The 24,810-nt window shown below is 34.9% G+C and overlaps 1 protein-coding gene and 1 long non-coding RNA gene across 6 annotated transcripts in view; one reads left to right on the forward strand and one right to left on the reverse strand.

Annotated features, from left to right (window-relative positions):
* Nucleotides 1-24,810, forward strand: part of LOC109423693 (tyrosine-protein kinase Btk) — a 471,634-nt gene that overhangs the window by 272,714 nt on the left and 174,110 nt on the right. The window contains exon 3 of one of the 5 annotated variants that reach the window (XM_062850403.1): nucleotides 240-978. The exons of the other annotated variants lie outside the window; for them this stretch is intronic. Within the exon in view, the coding sequence (XP_062706387.1) occupies nucleotides 849-978 (130 nt within the window). The 5' untranslated portion in view covers nucleotides 240-848. The remainder of the gene's footprint in view (nucleotides 1-239; nucleotides 979-24,810) is intronic. 5 annotated transcript variants of the gene reach the window in all.
* LOC134287729 (uncharacterized) overlaps nucleotides 1-24,810 on the reverse strand; it is a 473,313-nt gene that overhangs the window by 10,658 nt on the left and 437,845 nt on the right. The gene's annotated exons all lie outside the window — the stretch shown is intronic.

Here is a 24,810-nt window from a genome sequence, read left to right on the forward strand (position 1 = left end):
AGATCCTTCCTCCAAGTGTGTATGGAAACCGATTTGGAACATATTGGAACTTATGAGGAAATGCATCCTGTTGCGCCTTAAGTTTAGTTATTTAAAAACTCAGTCCATAAATACAATTTATGAATGATGCTTGCAAACACAAGTTCTTCGCGTCCTCAAAGTTTCGTTGCATTCAGAAAGGGTTAAACTCGTCAGTAGCCGCCAAGCTCTACAACCCTTCCATTTTATGTCCCATCTAGCTTTCCACCATCCCGTCAGAAGGAGGCTGCGCCACTCTCGAAAGCGTCGTCGTCGTCCGCGTCACCGAGTGCAGTAACAGAGAGACTTGGTCAATTCGGTGACCAAGATGTGAAGTAAGTGTGCGCTGCGCAACTGTGTGTTGTTTAGGAGCTAGCAGCAGCAAGATAACAACGCGCCTTGAAGTGAAGTGCTGAAGAACTCTCGTCTTCGTCGGCGATTGGGCTCATCGACTAACTGCGCAATGTCCAATCACCAGCTAGGCGCTTGTTGTTGTTGAGTTTCAAGTGCTAGGCAATTCTTGCCAATTTGGACGAGTTCAAGTTCTGCGAAAAAAATCCGTGATCGAAGAAAGTGAGAAGCGATTGTTGTTCGTTGCTGGGCCCGCAAATTGATCTGCCCTTCGGCTGCTGCGCGGCGCAGCGCCATTAAGTGCAAAGTGAAACTGAAAACTGTGCGCGAATATACTACGGGCAGCCGGAGAAGAAATACAGGTTCGCCGCAAGCGCTGTGGAAGAAATCGGTCTTCGGGGGGGAAGGTGATCCGGTTTTCAGGACCAAAGCCAGGGCGGCGGGGGGAGCCAGAACCCGCAGCAAACAAGGCCTCCTAAATGATTCCGTGCGTGAGCTTGACCGAAACCAGTGTCCTTGGGAATATGAAAGAGCGCGTTAAAGAGATGCGCGTCTTCGGTTGTCGACTCAACTTCTGGAACAATGTTACCGCTAATTTTAGCAACAAAGGTAGGTTTGTTTTTTTTTCTGGCTGGTGACCGGTTTTCGCTTGGTTGGTGGTGGATAAATTGGCGAAGGTCTAATCATCGGATAGATTTATTCAAGTTGATCGATTATAATTTCATTGGTTCCCACGTTCTTGAAGCCGCTCCCCGGATCGGTACGGAATGCACATTATTGTTATATTCTCGTGTGTAAGCGATCGAGTAAACTTTTATCGCTGACCGCAAGCGTTTCAGGAACTCCGTTAGCTTGATGATTAGGTTCAGGCTCTAAGCACTTCAAGCTCAGGGTCCGAGATTGCTCATACCAGATAGTAAAGTTGACAAAAACATGCCAAATTCTTATTTTTTAAAGTTTATTTTTATTTGTAAATTTTAACTTTTACTAGTTTTTTACACCAAATTCTTAATTCTAACTAGCTGCATTTTTGGAATCGGTAAGCTGATGAGAGATATGGACTTCTCCAAGGCTACCGTTTATCTTTTTCGAGATTTATTGCATATAGAATATTCTTTTAGGTTGCTTTTCATGTAGGTGTGTTGTTATTTTGGATTTCCTAATTTTATATAATTTATTGCGCACTGGTAATTACTGTTTTCAATAAATAAATCTACCGGTGGATCTCTACATTCAAAAGGCGTGGAAGTTAAAGTGTTTTTCAGCGCACGGTATTACTTGAATGATATAGAAATATAAAAATGCTCTATCTATTTTTGAATGAATGGAAAAATGAATGGAACGTTACAAATGCACATGAAAATATAACATCACGAATCCACACTTACAACACAAAATATAAAAGTGCCCAGTTATCCTCAAAGGAATAACAATTTATGATCGCAGGATGACGAGGTTTCATTTATTGTTTTTGGTCCATCAGTCAATCCTGGAACAATGTTTTGTTTTTTCATAGCTTAATGTTGCCTAGGAAAACTAATCCTAATGGGCCACCCCGAATCGGGTTTTAATGCAAGACGGTTGCATTTTTATGTCCGTGTTAGCGATCGGTTTGCCTGTCTTGCAGTTATTTGTCGCCAGAAATGATCTGCAACCACTCCGGTTGTCATCAGAGCTTATATTCCTCCTGAGTGATAGAAAACCCCTATAAATGCACATTAAAATTAGTAGAATATTCTCAAGTTAAATTCGTTCGTGCAACTGAGAAATAAAACTGGTAACACTGTGGACAATTCTCGATGGGAAACTAGAAAATTGTGTGAATCGCAAACGCATGAATCACGAATTATATCCTAAACACTTGGTATTATAAATAATAGAGAGCTAATATTTTGAAACGCATAAAAAACGGCAGACCTCTATGGGTTTATCACGTAGTGCGAATACGGGTCGGAAAAAAATGTTTAAACAATATCCAACATCGAACCTGGTAGAGGTCGACGACTTCGTGAACGGTCAAGAATAATAATAAGTTTTTTTTTTGTCAGTTTTTCAATATTTTTTCTTTTAATTTATATTTTCGATAATACCTTAAAATCTGAGAGGTGCGGACTCAGCTATTTTGGTCATTTAAATTTAATCCTAATTGGGCGTCCAGTTTCGGGGTTCGATACTTGAGCCCTGCCACGGACTTCAAGGGAAAGGTTTAAATCTCTAGTACTTGACCGCTGCCCGAAGTGGCCTGAAAGTTGGCAATCAAGGTGGGATTCCATTTCATGGGCCTCTATTTTTGCAAAACCCTAAAAATGTGCATTACGGACAAACATCTTAAAATCCCGCTTCAACAGTGCATCAGAACTTTAGACGCACAAATCTCAAGAAGCAAGTTTCAAGCGACAGTGAATTAAATTATTCTGTTCTTGCTCACTTGTAATAAGCTTAAAATAAGAAACTCAGGTGCGCTAGTTTTGTTTACAAATAGATTTGTGCCCTCGAAATCGTGAGTAGGTGCCAAAGTTGGCCATTGTGGCGGCCATTTTGGGATTCTAACGAGTCTGTCCTTAAATTTATGGAATATATACAAGTTAAAATGAAACATACAACACAAAGAACGCACGAATAATAAACATATAACATCAAACAATTATTCAGTCTTATAATTGTAACAAATATTTATACCCGAAACAATTCCTCTGAAAATTCCTGTGATGGTTCTGTTTGGGGATTCTGTCAGCAACTTTTGTGAATGTTCCTTAACACTTAAACTACCGAGGGGGTAAAAACTCCCGCGAACTACCAAGGGTCCAAAAAAAGTCGGAAGTCCAACTTTGACAAGGCATTTCTCGGCCGTTTCTCAACCGATTTCAAAACTTTTTTTTGCGATGGAACCGGACAGGTTTCAAGATCATCGTCCATTTAAAAAAATATAAAATAGATGCGTCTACCCAAAGTTATTAAGCAAAAGGCACTTCCTAGTTTTTTTGAGAGCGCATTTTTTGCGCACATTGATCAATAAAACAAAATTTAAAGCGATGACATATGGTTTTTTCGACTCTAAATCATGCGTACAGCTGGAGTGAACATGTTTATGCAAAATTAGTGATTTTGAAGTACACTGATATTTTACCTTACTCAAAAAACTGCTAAAATGCCCTATTTTTTTCATAAAATAAGCAATAAATCAAAATTCAAAGCGATGACATATATTTTTTTGGTCTTAAATTGTTCGTAGGATTGTACTCGACATTTTTGATGAACAATGAAAATGTTCTAATTACACTCTTACTTTGTTTTACCCGGAAAACTACGAAAATTCCATACTTTTTACACAAAGTAGTCAAAAAAACTAAATTTAAAACGATAGCATGTAGTTTTTTAGCCTTGAAATGTTCGTAGCAGTTTGGGGACATACTTGAAGAATAATAGTGATGTTTTCATTACACTAAAATTTTGATTCACTCAAAAATCCACAAAAGTACCACATTTTTCACACAAAGTGATTAACAAAAATAATGGCTTACAATGCAAAGTAATTTTTTACCTTTAAATTATTCGTGAAAGCGTACTGGACGTTTTCGATGAGTAATAGTGACGTTTTCATGACACACTTAATTTATTTTACTCGAAAAGCTACAAAAATACCATAATTTTCATAAAAAAACAATCAATAAAACAAAATTTGAAGCCATATCATGTAGTTGTATGGCCTTGAATTTTCCGTTGCAATATACTGGACCTGTTTTTGATAAAATGTTGATGTTCACATTACACTAATATTTTGTTTTATAAAAAAATGTAGGAAAATACCACAAAAAAGCGAATAAGCCAAAATTTAAAGCTATGATATAAAGTTTTTCAACTTGAATTTATCGTAGTAGTTTAGTGGATTCATTTGAACAACCATAGTGATGTTTAACACTCATAATTTATTTCACTCGGAATACTAGGAAAATACCACATTTTTCACACAAAGTAGTCAACAAATAAAAATATAAGGGAATGCATTCTGGTTTTTTGCCTTGATGTTTTTCGTGAAATGATGAACATTGAACAATAATACCGCCTTCATGATACTCTTAATTTATTTTACCAAACTGGTTTTTAAAATACCATAATTTTCTTACAAAATAGTCAATGCAACAAAATTTAAAGCAATGACAATGTTAGTCTTAAAATTTTCCGTTAGAATGTACTAGACATGTATTTGATAAAATTTTTATGTTCACATCACATCCACATTTTGTTTTACTAAAAAAAATGTGCCATATTTTTCACACAAAATAGCCAATAACACAAAATTCAAAACAAAAACATGCAGATTTCTATTACTGATTTTTTTTGGTACTAGTTTCAGGTTATCTACTACCTGAAAAAAAAAAATACAAGGCAAACCGAAAATCCACCAGGGATTTTTTTTATTTGTATTTATTTGAGTCCATTTGCGTCTCCTGAATATGCATTAGCAATCACCAAAAAATAATCGGAAATCCCGCGAAATTGAAAAAAAAGTTACGAACTTTACTGGTTTCCAAGGTTAAGGTTAGGTTATGTGTCTTTATAAGAGAGATTTTCAGCCTTCTTTTATTCCTGTTTCTTGGGATTCTTCTTCAAATTCCTCTCGAAGATCCTTTCGTATTCCTATCGACGTTTTTACCCTAGATTCAAACAGTTCTTTCCGGAAAAAATCCTGGAGAATATTGCAGGATTTCTGAAATCCAAATATTGTCTCCTTAAGGTTTTTATGGGAATCCTATAGATTTTCTTTCAGAAGTTTTCCCATGTTTGCTCTCAGAGTCTCTCGTTGGGTTTTTCCTCCTTCGTTTTGCCCAAACAAATTTTCGTGGAATTTATTCACTTTTCTTCTGGAATATACCTCAGATGTTGTCGTAAAATTTCTCTTAGAGTTTCCCTCGGAAGGTTTTCCGCGATTTCTTCCGGTATTCCTCTTGGTATTTCTCCATGACATTTTTCCGGAATTTTAATGGTTTTTACAGAAACTCTTGCTGGGATTTCAACTAAGGCTCATCCCGGATTTTAAAGGAGTTTTTCACGAGTTTTCTAAAGGAATTTCTTCTGGGATTTCTCCCGAAGTTTAAAGAAATTTCAATGATTTTTTTTTCTGGAATGTCTCCCCGGATTTCTACATAAGTTTCATCCGGGATGTTTTATAAAGGTTCTTGCGAGAGTTTTTTTTTGAGTTTCACCTGAGATTATTCTCGGAGTTTGTGCTCTAGAAGCTGAAATACAGAGCTCCAAACTTAAGCATTTTGTGTGAAAATCGGTCAATGCGTCCAGTACTGTACTTTTCCCGGAGTGTTTCTCGGAAAATCTCCTGCCTGAGATAACCTACAAAAATCAATGTTGTAAATTCCCGGAGACATATCGGAATGAATCCACGTGATTTTTGCGAGAAATTCTGCAATGAGGAACGCAAGAAACTTCGGAAGAAATTCTGAGAAGAACTGGGAAATCTCGGAAAAAAGCTATGTTAGGAAATATTTTCAAAATTCATGAAAGAACTCGGAAAATCTCTAAGAGAAATCCCGGGAGAAACTCCGGATGAAAACCAGCGAAGAAATTCATGAGAAATATCGGAAAACTCTTTGGCAGAAATTCCAGAAGTAATTATCGGAAATCTCTTAAAATATCAAAAAAAAACATAGAAGGAACTATTAATAGGAGCAAATAAAAGAAAAACACTTTGCATGGGAACTAGAATGGAAACTTGAGAGAACTGGAGAAAGCCAAAAAAAACTTCAAAAATGCTCCAGGAAAAAAATAAGAGATTCCTGAAAAAAATATATGATAATATTCTAAATGATTCTTTGGTGGATTCACTGAGAAAATCTATGGAAGGTTTTATAAATGAATCCTTAGAGAAATTTATCAAGCAATCGCTAGAGGAATTTCTGATTAAAACCTAAAGGAATAATTCACGGAAACATTTCAAAAGTTTTCTAAAAGAATTCCTCGAGAAATAGAACCCCTAAATATCCAAGGAGAAATATCTGGAATATTTTTGAAAGATTTTCGAAAAGAATCCACGACAAAATATTTTGAAAGAATCTTCGATAGATATCCTAAAATATAAATGCACCTTTTGGGAAATTTCTGGAAAACAAATGTATATAGAAGAGTTTCTGAAGCAATACCGTAACACGGGGTAACTTTGATACACACTAAGAAATTCTGAAATTTCCACTGAACGGAATCACCAAAACACGTAAACGTTTTCAAGACTGAATCACAAATTGGACTCAATTTTACGCGCATCATGTAAGTGCTGGTTGGTTGCGTTAGATGTCAACAAACCCGTTTCACCAGAAACGTAGAATTAGTATCACGTTCATCAACCACCTTCTAACTCGGTGAAATAGCCGAGAGGTTAAAGATGTGGCTTTCGACCTACAGATCAGGTGTTCGAATCCCATGCATAACAATATTTTACTTGTCTATGTTTTATCTGTCAAACTGTTTCTAGCGATTGCTAGACGCTAAGAAAAACAAATAGTTTTATTTTGGGGTGTATTGAAAGACGTAAATTTACATGTTATAACCTCTAAATTTGTGTTTTTGAAGATGCTCGTATATGTCAGGTTCAGGACCCTTAAAATTACATGATATTTTCTAGGTGTGTAGTTTATCAGTAAATTTCCCTAATATTATTCCATGTATTTTTCCTGATTTAATAATTTTAAAACAAGTACTGGCGTCTCAGTTATAATTGCAATGTAAGGATTGGACAGTTTGAATGGTTTTGGGTGATCAATATTTTTTTGTATATGAGTGAGGATCACATTTTCATTTTGGGGAAACTTTGATAGTGCTCTGAAAAACATATTAAACCCCAAAAAATATTACAGATTGCAACGCAAAGAGTATCAGCATGATGGGAAAAGCCGTATGAAACATGTTAGGTTAATTTATTGTATCAAAACATGAAGAATTTTATAAAATTATAAATAACAAAAAGAGTCAGTACTCCACCTGAGTGAAAATCTCAGTGCTGTAAGCTATCAAAAATCATTATCTGTGTAAAAATATATTTTTTTCTGTACATCAACATGTGACTATATGCTGCGCATAGTAAGTTCTCTTTATTTGAGTTGTTTTTTATTTTTTTATAAACAAAATTAAAAAACAACGAGTGTAATTGAAAGATCACTATTGTTTATCAAACAAGCCTAGTATTTTTTACAAATAATTTCATGGCGAAAAAAAAACTATAATGCATTGACTCCAATTTTTATTTTATGACTACTTTGTGTACAAAATGTGGTATTTTCCTAGTATTTTGAGTGATATAAAATACGAGTGTAATAAAAACATCACTAGGGTTGTTCAAATGAATCAACTAAACTTCTACGATAAATTCAAGTTGAAAAACTACATATCATTGCTTTAAATTTTGGCTTATTCGCTTTTTTGTGGTATTTTCGTACATTTTTTATAAAACAAAATATTAGTGTAATGTTAACATCAACAGGTCCAGTATATTGCAACGGAAAATTTAAGGCCATACAACTACATGATATGGCTTCAAATTTTGTTTTATTGACAGTTTTTTATGAAAATTATGGTATTTTTGTAGCTTTTCGAGTAAAATAAATTAAGTGTGTCATGAAAACGTCACTATTACTCATCAAGAACGTCCAGTACGCTTTCACGAATAATTTAAAGGTAAAAAATTACTTTGCATTGTAAGCCATTATTTTTGTTAACCACTTTGCGTAAAAAATGTAATACTTTTGTTGATTTTTGAGTGAATTAAAATTTTAGTGTAATGAAAACATCACTATTATTCTTCAAGTATGTCCCCCGAACTGATACGAACATTTCAAGGCTAAAAAACTACATGTTATCGTTTTAAATTTAGTTTTGTTGACTACTTGGTGTAAAAAGTATGGAATTTTCGTAGTTTTCCGGGTAAAACAAAGTAAGAGTGTAATTAGAACATTTTCATTGTTCATCAAAAATGTCGAGTACAATCCTACGAACAATTTAAGACCAAAAAAATATATGTCATCGCTTTGAATTTTGATTTATTGCTTATTTTATGGAAAAAATAGGGCATTTTAGCAGTTTTTTGAGTAAGGTAAAATATCAGTGTACTTCAAAATCACTAATTTTGCATAAACATGTTCACTCCAGCTGTACGCATGATTTAGAGTCGAAAAAACCATATGTCATCGCTTTAAATTTTGTTTTATTGATCAATGTGCGCAAAAAATGCGCTCTCAAAAAAACTAGGAAGTGCCTTTTGCTTAATAACTTTGGGTAGACGCATCTATTTTATATTTTTTTAAATGGACGATGATCTTGAAACCTGTCCGGTTCCATTGCAAAAGTTTTGAAATCGGTTGAGAAACGGCCGAGAAATGCCCTGTCAAAGTTGGACTTCCGACTTTTTTTTGGACCCTTGGTAGTTTAGGAGTTAATTTTTTTTTTAAATTTCTTCTTCTTACTTCTGATGAAGTCCTGTTTCTTCTTGCTTTTGAAGTTGGTTTGTTAACACCATTTGGAATTTCTTAGAAAATATATTTAGAATTGTTGCGATCTCTATCGTGAAATTCTTCGGTAATATTTTGGCAATTCATTTAGAAATTTCTTCGACAATTTTGTCGACAACTTTTTTTTTCAATTTCTCGGTAGTTTCTTTGGAACTTGTTCAGCAACTGTTTTGGGAGTCTCTGTAGAATTTTCAACAGCAATTCATTCGCCACTTTATTTGTAAATTTTCTACGACAGTTTTTTCTTTAATTCATACGGAAATTTCTTAAATTTCCATCCATCATAGGAAGCTTTCTTGTCAATTCCTTTGGAAATTCCTTCGGCCATGCTTTTGGATATTTTTTATAGATCTCTTCCTTGGAAATTCAAAAATTCCCAAATCAAATTGCTGAAGAAATTTTCAAATGGTAGAGCAAATACCAAAAAAGAAAAAACAATTGCCGAATTAAATCTTGAAGGAATTCTCAAAGGAGTTGTCAAATAAAACCAAAAAAATGACTGAAAAAATCCCGAAGAAATCAATTTGCAGAAGAAATTGCATATAAATTGCCTAAGAATTTCCCATACATAACGTTTGGGAAAATAAGCTAAAATGGGCAGGGGGTGTGAAAATGGTCCAAAAATGCTACGTCATTTATAGATGCTCCAAAAGGTATTTCAAAAAGAGGTACCGAAGGAATTTCCAATGAAATTGCCCAAGCAATGCTTATGAGAATTTCCAAAGCAAGTCCTAAAGATATTACGAAAGCATTTTCATAGTCATCGACCAAATCAATGAACAAAAATGCAATAAAAAAAAAGTTCACAAGGAGTTGCAAGAAGTTTTCATTGAGATTTTCGAAGGAATTCATAAACAAGTTTTCGCAGGAATTCTCAAAGTACATGCTTTGAGGACTTTTGACAAAAATAGTAAAACTGATGTAGTCCCGCTTTGTGAAGCTGATACTATAGTGATCAATTAATAACACCGGTTGAAGGTAGGATTGAAATTGATCTATTCCACTGGACGACCAGGTATTTATAGCTGTCCAGGTCTTCAAAATATGTTAAACACTTATGATGGAATACTGCTGGAGCGACTTTTGCTAGATCAGCATGTGACAAAAACAAAAACAAGTCCAAACTTTGTCTATCGCGAACGATCGAACTGTTATTCAAGCCCGCAATAGAACTCCATGGTGTATCATTAGCGTCTGCATAAAGTTCTGTGACCAGGGTTTTTTTTTTCAGATGGACGCCTTTTTCAACTTTTGGCAGCACAATTACTTGAGTAATTTCCATAGAATGATATGCGAAAGACAATTCCGGTCAATTTCCGAAAGAATTCCGAAAAGCTCCATTACTAAAAAAAATCCAAAGAAATTTACCGAAGGAGTTCCCAAAAGAATTGTCAAAAGAATAGAAGACATGTTATTGTTAAAAAAAGAAGCGATGTCAAAATATTCCCAAAGAAACTACCACCAGATTTCCTATGAAAGAATTGCTGGAGAATTCACGAAAACATATCTGAATTAATGAAAGAATTCACAAAATATTTTCAAAGGAGTTACCGAAAAATTCCTTGAAGAAATTGCCGAATGAATTCCTTATGGCATTGATGAAGAAATTTTCAATGCTATTCCCGAAGAGAAATTTCCTTGGAAATTTGCGAATAAATTCCGAATTGTTTCCCAAATGCATTACTAATGGACTTTACAGTGGAATTACTGGAAAAATTGAAAGAAAAATACAAAATAATTAAAAACACAAATAGCTATAAAAATTCTGAAGCAGTTAAAAAACAAGAAAGCTGAAAAATTCCCGCAGTGATTGATAAAAATTTCTTGAAAAAAATTGAACCGTTTGACGATGGAAAACAATTGCCAAATGATATTCCTAAGAAATGGTTGAAGCAGTTTCCAAAGTAAATACCGATGGAATTTTCGGAAAAAAATGTTCAAGTATAATATCGTACAAATTCCCAAAAAAAAAAATGCCCGAATTTATTGCCGCCTATAGAACTAAGGGCGTTCCTCAGGTATTTCCCAGTTTTATAGCTAGCTTAAAGCAATGTTCTAGAAAGTTTTGCTTCAATCTATGTAAAGAAACTTTGCCGAAGACACAAACTTTGTAGGTCATTTGCATATTGCGCTAGAGCAATTTTTAAAAATTATAATAGGGTGTTTAAAGGTCGATTTTTTCGAATAACTTTGTTTTTGATTTTTTTTAATAATCGATTTTTAGTTTTGTGTTTAAGGAAAATTGTTTTCATCGTTTTGTCTTTGGTTCAATGGCCCTGGAGCGAGGTTGCCAGTTGTTTTCTATTCTCGAAAATCTGTATCCAATTTATTATTTTTTAAATTTTTTATCAAGGTTTAAAATTTGCCAACTTTAAACGAAACTGGAAGCATTTCCTAAAAAAAATATACATAAAATTTACTCTAACCTTATCCGACATTCAAAAGTTTTTAAACTTTTGAATTTCTGGCTTTGTTTGAAATTACAAATAAGCTCCCAAGTTCAAAGGTTTGTCGGGGAGCTGCAAAAGTGATGAGCAAAGACATTTCACTTTGTTTTTAATCAGTCCTCCACCAATCTGAAACATTAATATGTGGGGATCTCGGCAACCTACAACCAATTCCAGGCCCCCTCTGCATCCTGAAGATGGGGAAAAGCTTGTTTAACCGGATTTTAGAGCTACTTATGAAAAATAATTTCTCTGTTGACTCCTACCATGATTTTCTCAATTTTCAGCGGATTAAATCGTGGAGAATGATTCTATTCCAAATTACAATTTTTGATAAGTATGCAGGGTCTCCAGTTAGTCTAGTGATTAAGGCTATCGATCGCCAATCCGGAGACGGCAGGTTCGATTCCCGTTCCAGTCGGGAATTTTTTCTCGATTCCCTGCGCATAATGTATCATTGTGTTTGCCTCACAATATACTAATTCATGCTATGGCTGGCAAAGAAAGCCCTCCAATTAATATCTGTGAAAGTGCTCAAAGAACACTAAGTTGGAGAAAGGCAGGCCAAGTTCCAGTGGGAATGTAGAGCCATATAGAAGAAGATGAAGAAGCGGAGCATTAAACTTGATTAAAGTTATGATACACAAACAAAATCTATAGATAACCAAAAGAAAACTGAGTATCCAATCCACGAAATTAGTTTCAAATCGCGTTTTATGTTGATTTTTAAAAATGGATAAGTAATATTTTGCTAAGGTTTTTGTGTGATGTTTAGAAGATCTACACTTAACGGCATTCTTCATCTTGCCTCAACCAACATGTGTTAGATATACTGAACTCATCAACTATTTTTTCCCAGCAACATACCAACTGCTTTTTAATTGAACAGAAAATATGGCATTCTTTTGTCACGAAACTCACAAGTGTTCCAAGATCAAACAACCTGAACAACACACGACGGACGAACAACCTAGCCCACAACTCAACCCTCTAATCCGAATGCGAAACCGCACAGACCCCAAAAGAACGAAAACCAAACTGACCCGGGCATTATCTGGTTCCATTTATCATAAACCTATTAAATCTCTGCGCGCTCAGCTTGCTCACAACTGCTGCTATAGCTATACTAACTGCAGCAAGTTCAACAGGTTGGTCCGGTGGACGCAGCCAGCTGTTGCTGTTTTAGTTTTCATTCGAATTCGGACACTTTGTGGAACGGTTCATTTTTACGACAAAATAATGTTACACTGAGGGAAATTGGGTTTTTGACAGTAAAAGGAATTGCGTATTTTAGGATTCGTATCAAAATTCCTTAGGATACTTTTATGAAACGTTGAAAAGATGATTTTCAGATTGAAATCAGATTAAACTTTTCACTGAAATTCGGATATGAACCCGAAAAGTTTATCTATTTTTTTTAATTATTTATAGACTCACCTCTGAGGACAATCGTTCCACAGCCCAAAACTGCAATTCTGGTGCTATCAATTTCATTACCGTCCAATCAACTCGGGACGACCACATCAATCACCGGGGCCGTGACGCACGGAGGAAAGTGAAGATGGGCCACGAAAGATTTACTGTTCCCGAAAAGACCCCAACGCGTGCTTGTCAGTTGACGACCGCCTTCATCATCATTACCATCTCCAACAACACATCATTTCATTATAGTATGGAGGAGGTTTGGATTGCATTCGAGAGGAGGTCGATTCCCGAAAGATTACATTCACGTGGAACGATTAACACGCGGTAGGAGGGGAGCTGCCATTGTTTACGTTGCTGTTGGGAAGGAAAATGGGAATTATTTGGAAATGTGGCTTAAGATCTTTAACAATTCCATTCAGCGCTTCCATCGAGGAGGTGATGTGTCGAATCGTTTGGGGCAAGTTATTTGCGGGCCGAAAATAAAACCAAGTTGTTATGGTTTAGGTCAAGCTGGATGTTTGATTCGAACTTGCTTCCAGCTGATGTTGTCTGAATGCTTGCTTTGCGACCAGTGTACCTACCTGGCTTCAGTGGGCAATGAGATTGTATGTTTGTAATTGGCATAAATATCAAACACTTTGATGCGTGTGCGTCAGCTTTGTGGATCACGAATCACGATGATGTTAATTTTAATAATTCTCTTATATGAATAGCGAACAATCAAAAGAGGAGAGTTCAACGACTGAATCCAACATACATAGGTCTGCCTGTTTTGACAGCAGAATCGGAGGAACTACAGGGGATAGACAAAATGATCGTGGCAGGCAAAATTATCACTTTACAAAAAATGTTAAACTAGCTGTAACTTTTCGAAAAGTGCATTAAAAATTCTCATTTTTTTGTGTATTTGTCAACTAGTTGGCTATCAATAGTCAACATTTGAGAAAGATCGGGCAATTCTACTTAAAATGAGAAGATTCCAGTAAAAGGCATAATTATCCGATAGCCAACTTTGAACTGTTATATCCAGTGCTGAAAAATTAATTTCATCATATCTAAATTCAATCACCTACAGCTCATTTTAGAAGCTGAACATGAGAATATAGTATATGAAAAACTTGTGCGGCTAGACCAGTTCTGCAAGAAAGTCACGGAATAATCGATATTTTTTTAATTTATGGTAAATGTCACGGACTAACTTTGAAAAATGCAAATGATATTCACGGTGAATATCATTTGGCATTTTTCAAAGGTAGTCCGTGACATTTACCTTAAATATTAAAAAAATATCGGGTTTTCCGTGACTTTCTTGCAGAACTAGTCTAGCCGCACAAGTTTTTCATATACCATATTCTCAGGTTCAGCTTCTAAAATGAGCTGAGGGTGATTGACTTTAGATATGACGAAATGAATTTTTCAGCACTGGTTATATCTCCGGATTCAATGAAAGTAATGAAACGTTGAGCATTCATGACCTATACAATAAGCTTTGAAAAACGTTTGACTATACCTAAAATTGTTTATAAGAGAAACAGTTATAGCTATTTAATTTATTATATGATTTTTTAGTAAATTGAGCTATTTTTAACATACATTTCATAACTATTTTCAATTTATTGCCGGACATTTTGTTACTTCATTTAAAACATATTTATTTTAGAGTCAATTAGAGAGATTTTAAATGAACTATATCTATCATCTTGAATTTTGAAGTGATGTTGAAGTTTTGCTTAAACTTTCATTACATTCCGTTCATTGAATCCGGAGATATAACAGTTTAATGTTGGCTATCGGATAATTATGACTTTTACTAGAATCTTTTTCATTTTATGTAGAACTAGCTGTCCCGGCAAACTTTGCCTTGCCCGATTGTGATGGTTTGACATCAAAGGGTCTAAGGTTTTGCAGCACCGCACTCTAGATTTTTTTTTATTTCGATCGGGTTGAATTTCTTCCCAGCTCATTAAAATTCATAAATTTTACTTTTTTCATGCATTTTCAAATGATTTTCGTAACTTTTTGTACATATAAACACAGCCACCATGAATACGAATAAAACCATGCAAGAGTCATCCCGATCGATCCACCCGTTTGTGAGTTTTGTTGCCTCAAAAGGACTTCAAACTCATTTTTATACATAGATTGCCCGATCTTTCCCAAATTTTGACTATTCATAGACAAGTAGTTGACAAAATTACAGTAAAAATTTTGAGAATTTTTGATGCACTTTTCGAAAAATTCCAGCTAGTTTACCATATTTTGAAAAGTTAAAATTTTACCTGTCCCGATCGTTTTATCTATCCCCTGTATTTCCAATAATAAGTGTAAGAAAATTATAACGAATAACTAAAAAGTTTAATATTTGAACTTTTTTTCATTTGATGAGCTCGTTTTTTTTTGTTATTTTGATTTAAGATAACAGGTAAAAACAGAAACAAACCTTTGATTTTTTTTTAAATTTTGCTGAAGTTGTCTTTGTGTGTGCTTGCAGGCGTAAAATGTGTGCGTGTCGTTACCGGTGCGCTCGAAAATTTATAGAGAAAACGTGGCATAGTTTACAAAAATTCTTTCTGAAAATTATCGACGGATTTCTTCAGAAATACTTTCAGCGATTCCTTCGTCAAATCGAAAGATCAGGATTCCTCCATGAATTCCTCTATAGATTTCTCCAAGAATTCTTTAGAGTTTAGGTATGTTATGGAACGTGGAGTTGGAGATGGATTATGAAATCTAGGTATTCTTTTAGAAAACCTTTCGGAAATATCTCCAGGTATAACTTTGGAATGTTCAGCCAGGGCGTTTGCATACATTGCTGTACTAGTTCCTACAGAAAATGTGCCAGAGATATTTCTTCAAAAAATCCATCATAAACTTATTCAGAAATTGATATCCCACCTCATAGAAAACTCTCACAGGAATGTTTACAGATTTTTTTTTCAGAAATTTATCCAGAAATCCCTGCAGTAATCCTTCCGAGTTTCTGGCACTATTACATTCAGTGATTCAAGCAAGAATTCTTCCAGTGATTCCTGCAGATGTTCAGAGATTCCTTCAGGATTTCCTCCACGTATTTCACCAGCGATATTTCCGGCGTTTCCTCATAAGTCTAAGAACTTCTCTCCGAATTCTTAAGGAAATTTAAAAAATCCTTTCGATATATCTCAAGAGTTTTTACGGACCTTCACAACTGCGTTTTAAGACGTTTCTCAAGGAATTCCTTCAGAAATACAATCACAAATTGCTTCAGGAATCCTTTCAGAAAATTATCATAGAATTTGAATAAATATTTTTTTGCCGGATTTTTTCTTGAACTTCCTCAATAATTTTTTTTAAGAATTCTGCCAAAAGTTTCCTGAGGAGGTTCTCCAGATATTTATCTGGGAATTTCTTTGTAAATTCCTCCTGCTATTTCTTCAAGAATTTCGCTGAGATTTTCTTTAGCTTCCTAGAGATTTATTCAAGAGTACTTCCTAAGATTTCCACAGCGTTTCTACTGAAGATTGAATCAGAAATTCCTTCTGGAATTCCTTCAAAAATATATCCAGATACTTTCTTAGAAATGTTTGGGTTTCTTCAGGAGTTTCAGCAAGAGAATTCTTCATTCTGTCATGAAGTTTTTCTGAAATTCCTCTGAAATTTTCTTAAAAAATCCTTTACGGTTCAATTCCGAAATTCTTCCCAAGGTTCTGCCAGCAGTTTCCTGCGAAATTCCATCAGTGATTCCTGCAGTATCTTCAACAATTACACAGATATTTCTTAGAGATTTCTCCTGCGGTTTCCTTCAGAGATTTCTACAGGAATTGTTTAAGATATTCTTACGCTTTTTTTTCAGTAGTTCTTCCAGAAGTTACACAAAATCCTTTATCTGTGGAGCAATACCTGAAAGAATGCCTGTGAAAGTACCAGGTGAAACTACTTAAGATACCTCCGTAATTATTATAAAAAAATATGAGGTAATTATGGAGGAACTCTTAAAGTATTTTCAAGAGAAAATTGCTTAGAAGCTTCTGGAGAAATGCCTAAAGAAATCCGTAATGAATTTATGAATGAATCTCTTAAAACGTGTCTGCAAAAATCCCTGCACAAAATTGCAGACAAAGGTACTAGTGGAATTCTGTAAGAAATTCCTCAGGCTTCCCAGGAGAATTTTTAAAGGAATTCTTATAAAGTGTGTTACGTTTATAAAGAAGTTGTTGCGTATGTAAAATAGTTTTAAGAATTTTTCATGTATTAAAGAATTCAAATCATAGAAAATTCTTTCGTTGTTGCATGGAGTATGTTACGTTTGTAAATTGTTATGAACATTTTGTATGTTATACTGTGGTTTGCACATATGTCCCTGAAATTTTATGCGCATTTATAGCACTCCAGCCATTTCGGGTCTTGTGTTGTTGCCCAAATCAGGATGCTCTTTAGGATTAGAAATTCCTAGCCCAAATTGTAAGCAACAATCGCTGCGAACTACAGACAACCAGCAAGAAAAAATACAATCCCAGGATAGACTGATGGACCGAAAACAATATGAAACCGTCATCCTGAGATTGAACCTCGTTATGCATTTGGGTAACAGGGCGCAAGTTATAAGTTTGGGATGTGTTTTGTGCATTTATGTTGTGTTAGCGCCCAAACGTGCAACCCAATTAGGAAAAGAAAATGCTGCATTTATAGGGTTCCAATTTCCAATGTATTTTTTGTTACGTTGGCACCCAACGTGAAGCGCGATACGACATTTGAAATAGCACATTTGTAGGGTTTTATTTCAAGATACTCGTTGCATGTCGTCTCATATAGGGGCGCGATGCATGTGTAGTGTTCCGCAAAACATTTTATTCATTGTAACAAGTCCAAGAGATACCTCTGAAGGAATTCTTAGAAGAATTACGTATAAATTTTCTGAAGGGATTAGTACATAAAAACTCCTTAAGCACTTCCTGAACAAATTTCTGTAGGAAATCCTGCAGAATAAAAAAAACAACGTTAAGGAATTCTTTTAAGAGCCACAGGAGAAATTTCTAAAAAAAATAATTTCCGAAGGCGTCTCTGGATACCTCGAAGAACTGCAGGTATTTATGGAAGAACTTATTATAAAAAAATCCCTAAATAATGCCAAAGAATAGATTCTGAAGTGATTTTTGTAGGAATTTATGTGAGAATATTTGGAAAAAAATCCTGAACTATCGGAAAAGAAAGTTCTTAAAGATTCACTAAAGAAAGGTTCAAATAAATCATTAGCAACCATTGGGGAAACTTCTGGAGAAACTCCTGGAGAAACTTGCAGAAGAATCTCTTGACATTTTTCTAGAAGAATATCTAAATGAATACATACCTGAGAGAATGCCCGCGTATATGGAGTTATACCTGAAGGAAGCTCTGGAAAAACTCCAACAATAATTTCTGAAAGAGTTTCAAAAATTCTGAATTTCTGAAAGAAAGTCTATAGAAATTTGTGAAAGGATCTGCGATTTCCTGCGAATCTTTTAAAGAAATCATTGGAGGTATTTCTGGTGAAAATCTCGGAGAAATATCTAAACAAATTTCTTGAGAAATCTTTAAAAGAATACATGGAAAAATACCATAGAAAAAACTTCTTCAGATGTATTTGAAGAGATACATGAAATAATATTTGCACGAACTTCTGTAGCAATTCTTGAAGGAATTTTCTGAAGAATCCCAGGAGAAATTTTTAAAGAAATACATGGACAAGGATACATTCTTATGGGATACCTGGAGGAACTTCTGAAGAAATTCTTGTTGAAATCCAATCTAGGAAATCCTGCTAGAATCTTTTTTCTATAGACATTCTGGGAAAATTTTGATAAATTCTGTGAGAACCCATAAAACAATTCCTGGTGGTGTTCCGGAAGGTAATCTTGGAGAAAAATTTGAAGAATATACTAGAATCACCGACGAACCGACGTGACAGCTAGAACAAATAAATTCAAATTTGTTGTCCGCGACGCCATGATGAAAAATAGCCGAACACTATCGCCACCTCTATAACGGCTCGCGATGATTTGATAGCTCGACACCAAACCCCTGTGTGTTCATATAGGAAACGGTTCGCGTCTGCGCTGATTTGACAGAAGCGATCGCTCGCTTCGCTGGTCGACCGTTAAATTAGGGGGGGACAGTTTTGGATCGCCACTGTCACGTCGGTTCGTCGGTGCTAGAATCGTACCAAATAACCGGAAGAATTTCTTTATCTGTAACTCTTCGATGAAACGATTTCGCTTCATATTGCCACCAGTACCAACCATACAAATCACTAACCAAACCAAGCTATCGACAACAACGACGACGTTGAAGAAGATGAATTATGTAAATCCTTTTGATTGATCAAGATTCGCCGCCGCCGCTGGCTCACTGAGTGAGCGATGATTCGGTTTGATCCGACATATCGATCACGCTAATGTGGTTTATTTGTTCGTCCATCATGATCGACTCATCTTCCCATATGATACTTTACAGAACTCCTATTTGCCTGCCGCCTTTTTTGTCTTGGTCTGGTGGGAACTTCATCCGGGGGATTTCATTTTCCCTCGGCTCTGTGTCGAGGAGATGATCTTCAAATATGCGCTGCGCTGACCGATCGGCCATATCGAATGACTATTTGAATGGCGACCGGCCTCCGCCCGTCCGCCCGAATAAATCATCGATACTCTTCGCGAACGCATGCTAATTGAGGGAAAGTGACTTAACATTTTGATCTCGATCGCTCTCGATCCCTGCTACTTACAGCTACCTTCGCCTTTTCCGTTCCGGTAATCTGGATTGAACTCGATATCGTCCGGTGATTCGGCTGCGGTGAATCATTTGCCGATCGATTCTCTCCTCCTCTCCGTGGGGGAAAGGTTACGACTTATTTGGAAGCTTGTCTTCGAATCTTTACACAAATTCGAGAAAAAAGTGAAACTTTCTGCGCCGTCCCGCCGGTTTGTTCCGATCATGTGGTCTGATTATTCGTAAAATTGGTATCTTTCTTTCGGTTTGTTTTTGTATTGGTTTTATTTTGGCATCTTCAATTACTTTTTCACGGTTGTTTATAGACGTAGGCTTCTAGGAAATAGAGTTGAGTTTTTTTATTAGTTTAAAATTTTGACTTCAGGTCTTTTTTTCGAACTACCATCTTTTTAACTAACCGTCTCACGTTTCATTATTTAATCGATTGTTATACATTCCATACATTTTTTTGTTCGCTATGTCATATCAATATCAGACGAATCCCTTTGAATAAGTGCCCGGAGGAAGATCGCATGGTCGTGCACGATCACAACGCTCATCTTTGACATATCATGCAATAGCATCGGGCGGCTGATAACAAAAACTGTTTCAGCACCTGATCAATTGCCCCCTACCCTGCAGTGACATTTATCTGTTTTTATTTTTATTCGATTACGACAAATGCAATAATTTATATGAATGAAAAAAAAAAACCGCACCGTTTGTCTATTAGCATCTGGGATCGGATTGATCATTTATTAAACCGCTAGCACTCTCGGTATAAGTAGTGAATGAATGGGATGATCGCCACTAACGAGTATGATAACAATCCTATATTATTGGATTCGGATGTGTGTCATTATGAGTTGCAAAACAAAACGTAATTGTCACGTTGTTCGGCATGGGCTGGGTACTGGGAGTTGGAGTTGTTTTCACCGCAGGAGTCCGATGCAAGAAGGTCACATTAACTATTATTGCTGTGCAATGGATGTGTTAGATATGCAGGAATATGGTCTCTCCTACTTGGACACATATGTGTGGGTCAAATAAGTATAATTTATACAGAAATACATTAGGGGCATCCACTAAACATCGTGAACCGCTGTGTAAATATGTAAATGCTCCATAACTTATTACCATAATGGAACTTACTATCAGAACAACCAGACTACAAATAATAGTCTATAGGACATTTTATTCAACACCACATGTGTAAGTATAGATAACTGAATGTTGTGATCTATGTTCTAATAATTTAACATAACACTAGTTTACAAAATAAAACAAAAGTAGAACAGTTTTTTTTAGTTTCACCCAAAAATCGAGTTTTACGGTTTTTAGGATTATGGATTTTACTCAAATTCTATATCTTGCATTGCAGTCTACCAATTTTCATTTTTTTTTAATTTAAAATTAAATTATAATATTTTTCGATCGTCTGAACCAAGGTTGTTAATCGATAAATTAACGTTTGTTATCGTATATCGTCGATAACGATAACGTCTTCAGTCGGAAACGTCATCGGCGATACAGTTAACTGTGGAAATTGTCGACTCGATAACGTCTCCGAAAAATTTTCTTCGCGATCTGACTCGTCGTTGATGCCGTCACTAGGGTAACTAGATTTATCGGAAAATTATCGAAGGTACGTTGATCTTCGCGTTGATTCATCGTTCGATTATCGTTATCGAGAGAGTATCGAGTAACCTTTATCGTTATCGAGTTTGCGTTGAGTTAACTGCCGATAATTTATCGGTTAACAACCTTGGTCTGAACACAGTTCAGATTGGTGGACGCCGAGATATTGGTGAGTATGTGGGACAATCTCCTCAAATTTAGGCAAAAATTTGAAAAAAATAATACAAACGATTTTAATTTTTTTAATGAAAAAAAAACATTTTTTTTACGCAACGTTCTATTAAAACATAAGATGTGAGCGAGTTACAGTAAAAAATTCATCTCAATCGGTGCATTGGTTACGGAGAATGAAGTGTATAAAGAGAGCAACTTTGCTTAAAAAAAATAAAAATCGATATCAAATCGTCAGTCTATCGTTTCCGCTCTACTGTATTTTTTTTCCTTCACGTTTTCCAACTCAGGGCATTATTCTACACTATAAATGATTATCAGCTTACCGAGCTAAAAAATGCTGTAAACTAGTGTAATATTCTAAAACAACGGCATACACGCTTATATCACAGCACAACTACAATTCTTGATAAAACTTTTTTTTATTACTAAAAAAGTTTTTTATTTTCTTTTTATTTACTTTTCTTAGTATTCAGCTATTTTGCTAATATGGGCACTGCGTGATTGGGGCACGTTTTAAAACTCAGCATTACCATTTTTACAAAAATCTACAAAAAATTCGAAAAAAAATCGTTTATTTATACATTATACTTATTATAAATAATAAGTTTTGCTCCTTGTATTGGTTATTTCTCTTCTTTCAACAGCAATATGCGTTTACTGTAAACGCAAAACTCTAGACCTTTAACACGCACGATGACACGCATAAAGAATGAAAACAATCCTGTTTCTAAAACACTTGTTAATCTTGTTAAAGTTTAAGAAGAGGTAGATATTTTTATACATATAACTCTAGATTAGTTTGTGCCAGAATTTTGGAAGTAGAGTGGACCTGGTGGGATGTTCAGAGCACATAACCAGAGATCAAATCATAATCCCGACAAACTTACACCGTGTGAAATTTCGCTGATAAAGATATTTAGAGATTTTTAGAATTTCCCGTTCACTTGTCAATTAACACAACATGATGGTATTTCTGAAAGACCTTGAAATTTTCTAGATGAATTCGCTATTTTGACAGAAAATTTGAGTACATTCGATAAAAATTCTTAAAAACAATTTCGGTATTTTCGTAATTTTAATATTGAATATACTGTATAAATTCTTCAAGATAAATAGGCCAGCGTCGATTTTAGAAAAATTATCAAAATTTTTAAAATATTGCACCCTTTAAAAATGATATTGCAAAAAATATATGATAATGTTCGAAAATTTTGATCTCCGGGTCAAACTTTATCAGACATTTTTCAGTTAGATCAAGCATACTTCAAACAGTTTCCAAATATCGTGATTTAGGAAACATATACTAAACGATATATGTAAGGAAACTATTTAAAGCATTCTTCATCTAACGACAAAACGTCTGAACAATTTCAACCCGGAGATCAATTTGAACCCGGTATTTTCTTTGTTTCAAGAAAAAATTTCACTGCATTCTTAATTCTCAAAAATGGAAAAAAGGCCATTTTTGAGGAACCTTTTTTTTCCATGCTGCTAAATTACGTTTTCTCAAATATAAAACACACCAAGTTAAAAAATCGAATTCTTAAAATTGGGCATGCTTTTAAATTTATTGACTATGTGGTTTCAGCAGTGAACCGAATTTTATAACCAGTAAAGATATTTTACGCAGTGTCAAAGCTTGGTCTAAAAATAGGGGATTTAAAATATCGATCATTTTTCTAAATGTTGTTTTTTTTTAATAATTTTAAAGCCGGCGTAGTTATGTGTACGCCCATATAGGCGAGGCGGTAAACGCACGGGTATTCAGCATGACTATGCTGAGGGTGACGGGTTCGATTCCCGGTTGGTCCAGGATCTTTTCGTAAAGGAAACTTCCTTGACTTCCTTGGGCATAGAGTACCTTCGTGCCTGCCACACGATATACACATGCAAAATGGTCATTGGCAGAGGATGCTCTCAGTTAATAACTGTGGAAGTGCTCATAGAACACTAAGCTGAGAAGCAGGCTTTGTCCCAGTGGGGACGTTACGCCAAGAAGAGGAGAGAGAGAGGAGTTATGTGTACGTAACTACCAAAATAAATCAATATTTTGCAGATGTTTTGCCGTAAAAATTCTAATCGCTTCAAGTTGTTGAAAAGCTGAAAAATCCTTTCAATTTTTGTGTAAATTTTCGTTTTCTGAGGTGTTTTTATTCAACCCTGTTTTTGATAATCTAAAGACTGTACTCAGAAAAAGTGAGACACACTAAATATCGTATAACTTTTGGTTTTTTTTGTGCATGAAATAGCTGATTTTTGACCAAGAATAGTACATTATGTGTAGCTAATACCATAAAAATTTCATCAAAATCGGTTAAGTGTTGGAGGAAGTATAGTCGAAATAAGAGACTTACCATTTGACAAGCTTTGGCAAACAAATCCAAATTTTGGTGCCGATCGGATCACCCCTCGGCCCGTGGCAGCACCCCTCGTTTTGGCCGATATGAAAATTATCCTCTCTTTCTTTTATTTTTATCATTGAAACGATTGCACATACACATATTCGACTTTCGGCTTTTTTAAAGGAAATCGTTCAGGTAAAATATTATTTTTTTGATACAGTGTTGCCAGATATCAATTTTTCAATTTTAAAACTAAAAATCGATTTTTCTCAAAATACGTATATTTTGATTTTAAAAATTTTGATTCCATCGTGTTTATCAGACGATTTTCGATAGAAAAAGCTTAACTTCCCAAGGTAATTTGCGTCGTTCCTGAGATATAGCGTTTTAAAGAAAAATTATTCATTTTTTTCATATAAAATATCATATAAAATCAGCTGCAATTTAAAAATTTCGTAAAAAAAACATTGTTCGATGCCATATTAAGACGTTTTGTGTTGATTTGAACAATATCAAGTATAATAAGGATTAAAAAATGTGACAGTGTTGTCAGTTCATCAATTATGAGTCTATCGTAATGGACTAGCATAAGCTGTTGTACTAAAAAAAAATATCTATTGAGATCATCAATTCTAAACAAATTTCATATATTTTAACATAATCTGAACGGAAGTGCTGCCAAATATGTAATATTTATTGTAGAAATCTTAATTTTACTAGAACTTTAGTATGAAATCTGATTAACAAGCCAAAAGTATGTTTTTTATTTAGATTTAGTACATTTGGCAACATCGACGTAAAATATATTCAGGAAAACATTTGATGAGTGTATTAATAAGCAACAGTACTGAAAATGTCATTTCGATATAACTACATTCAATAACCCACAGCTAATTTCAGAAGCTGAACCTGAAAATATGGAATATGATAAAATATGAAGTATGATATCCTTTGGAATTAGATAATATTAGATACTACGCATCGTCGCGCAACTGGTAGCTCAGACTTCAGTATTTTTATTTTATATTCGAAGGAAACTCCTTTTTAAAAATCCCTGCAGTGTTGCCAAGTATGCTAGGAAATGCAAACAATAGATGCGGGGATGCTTAGTATTGCGTTTACTCTTACTGTGAATGCATCACCCCTATGAGGGGATCGCAGAATAATAGATCATGTCCTTTATTG

This window comes from Aedes albopictus, chromosome 2, assembly GCF_035046485.1.
Source record: "Aedes albopictus strain Foshan chromosome 2, AalbF5, whole genome shotgun sequence".
NCBI lineage: Eukaryota > Metazoa > Arthropoda > Insecta > Diptera > Culicidae > Aedes > Aedes albopictus.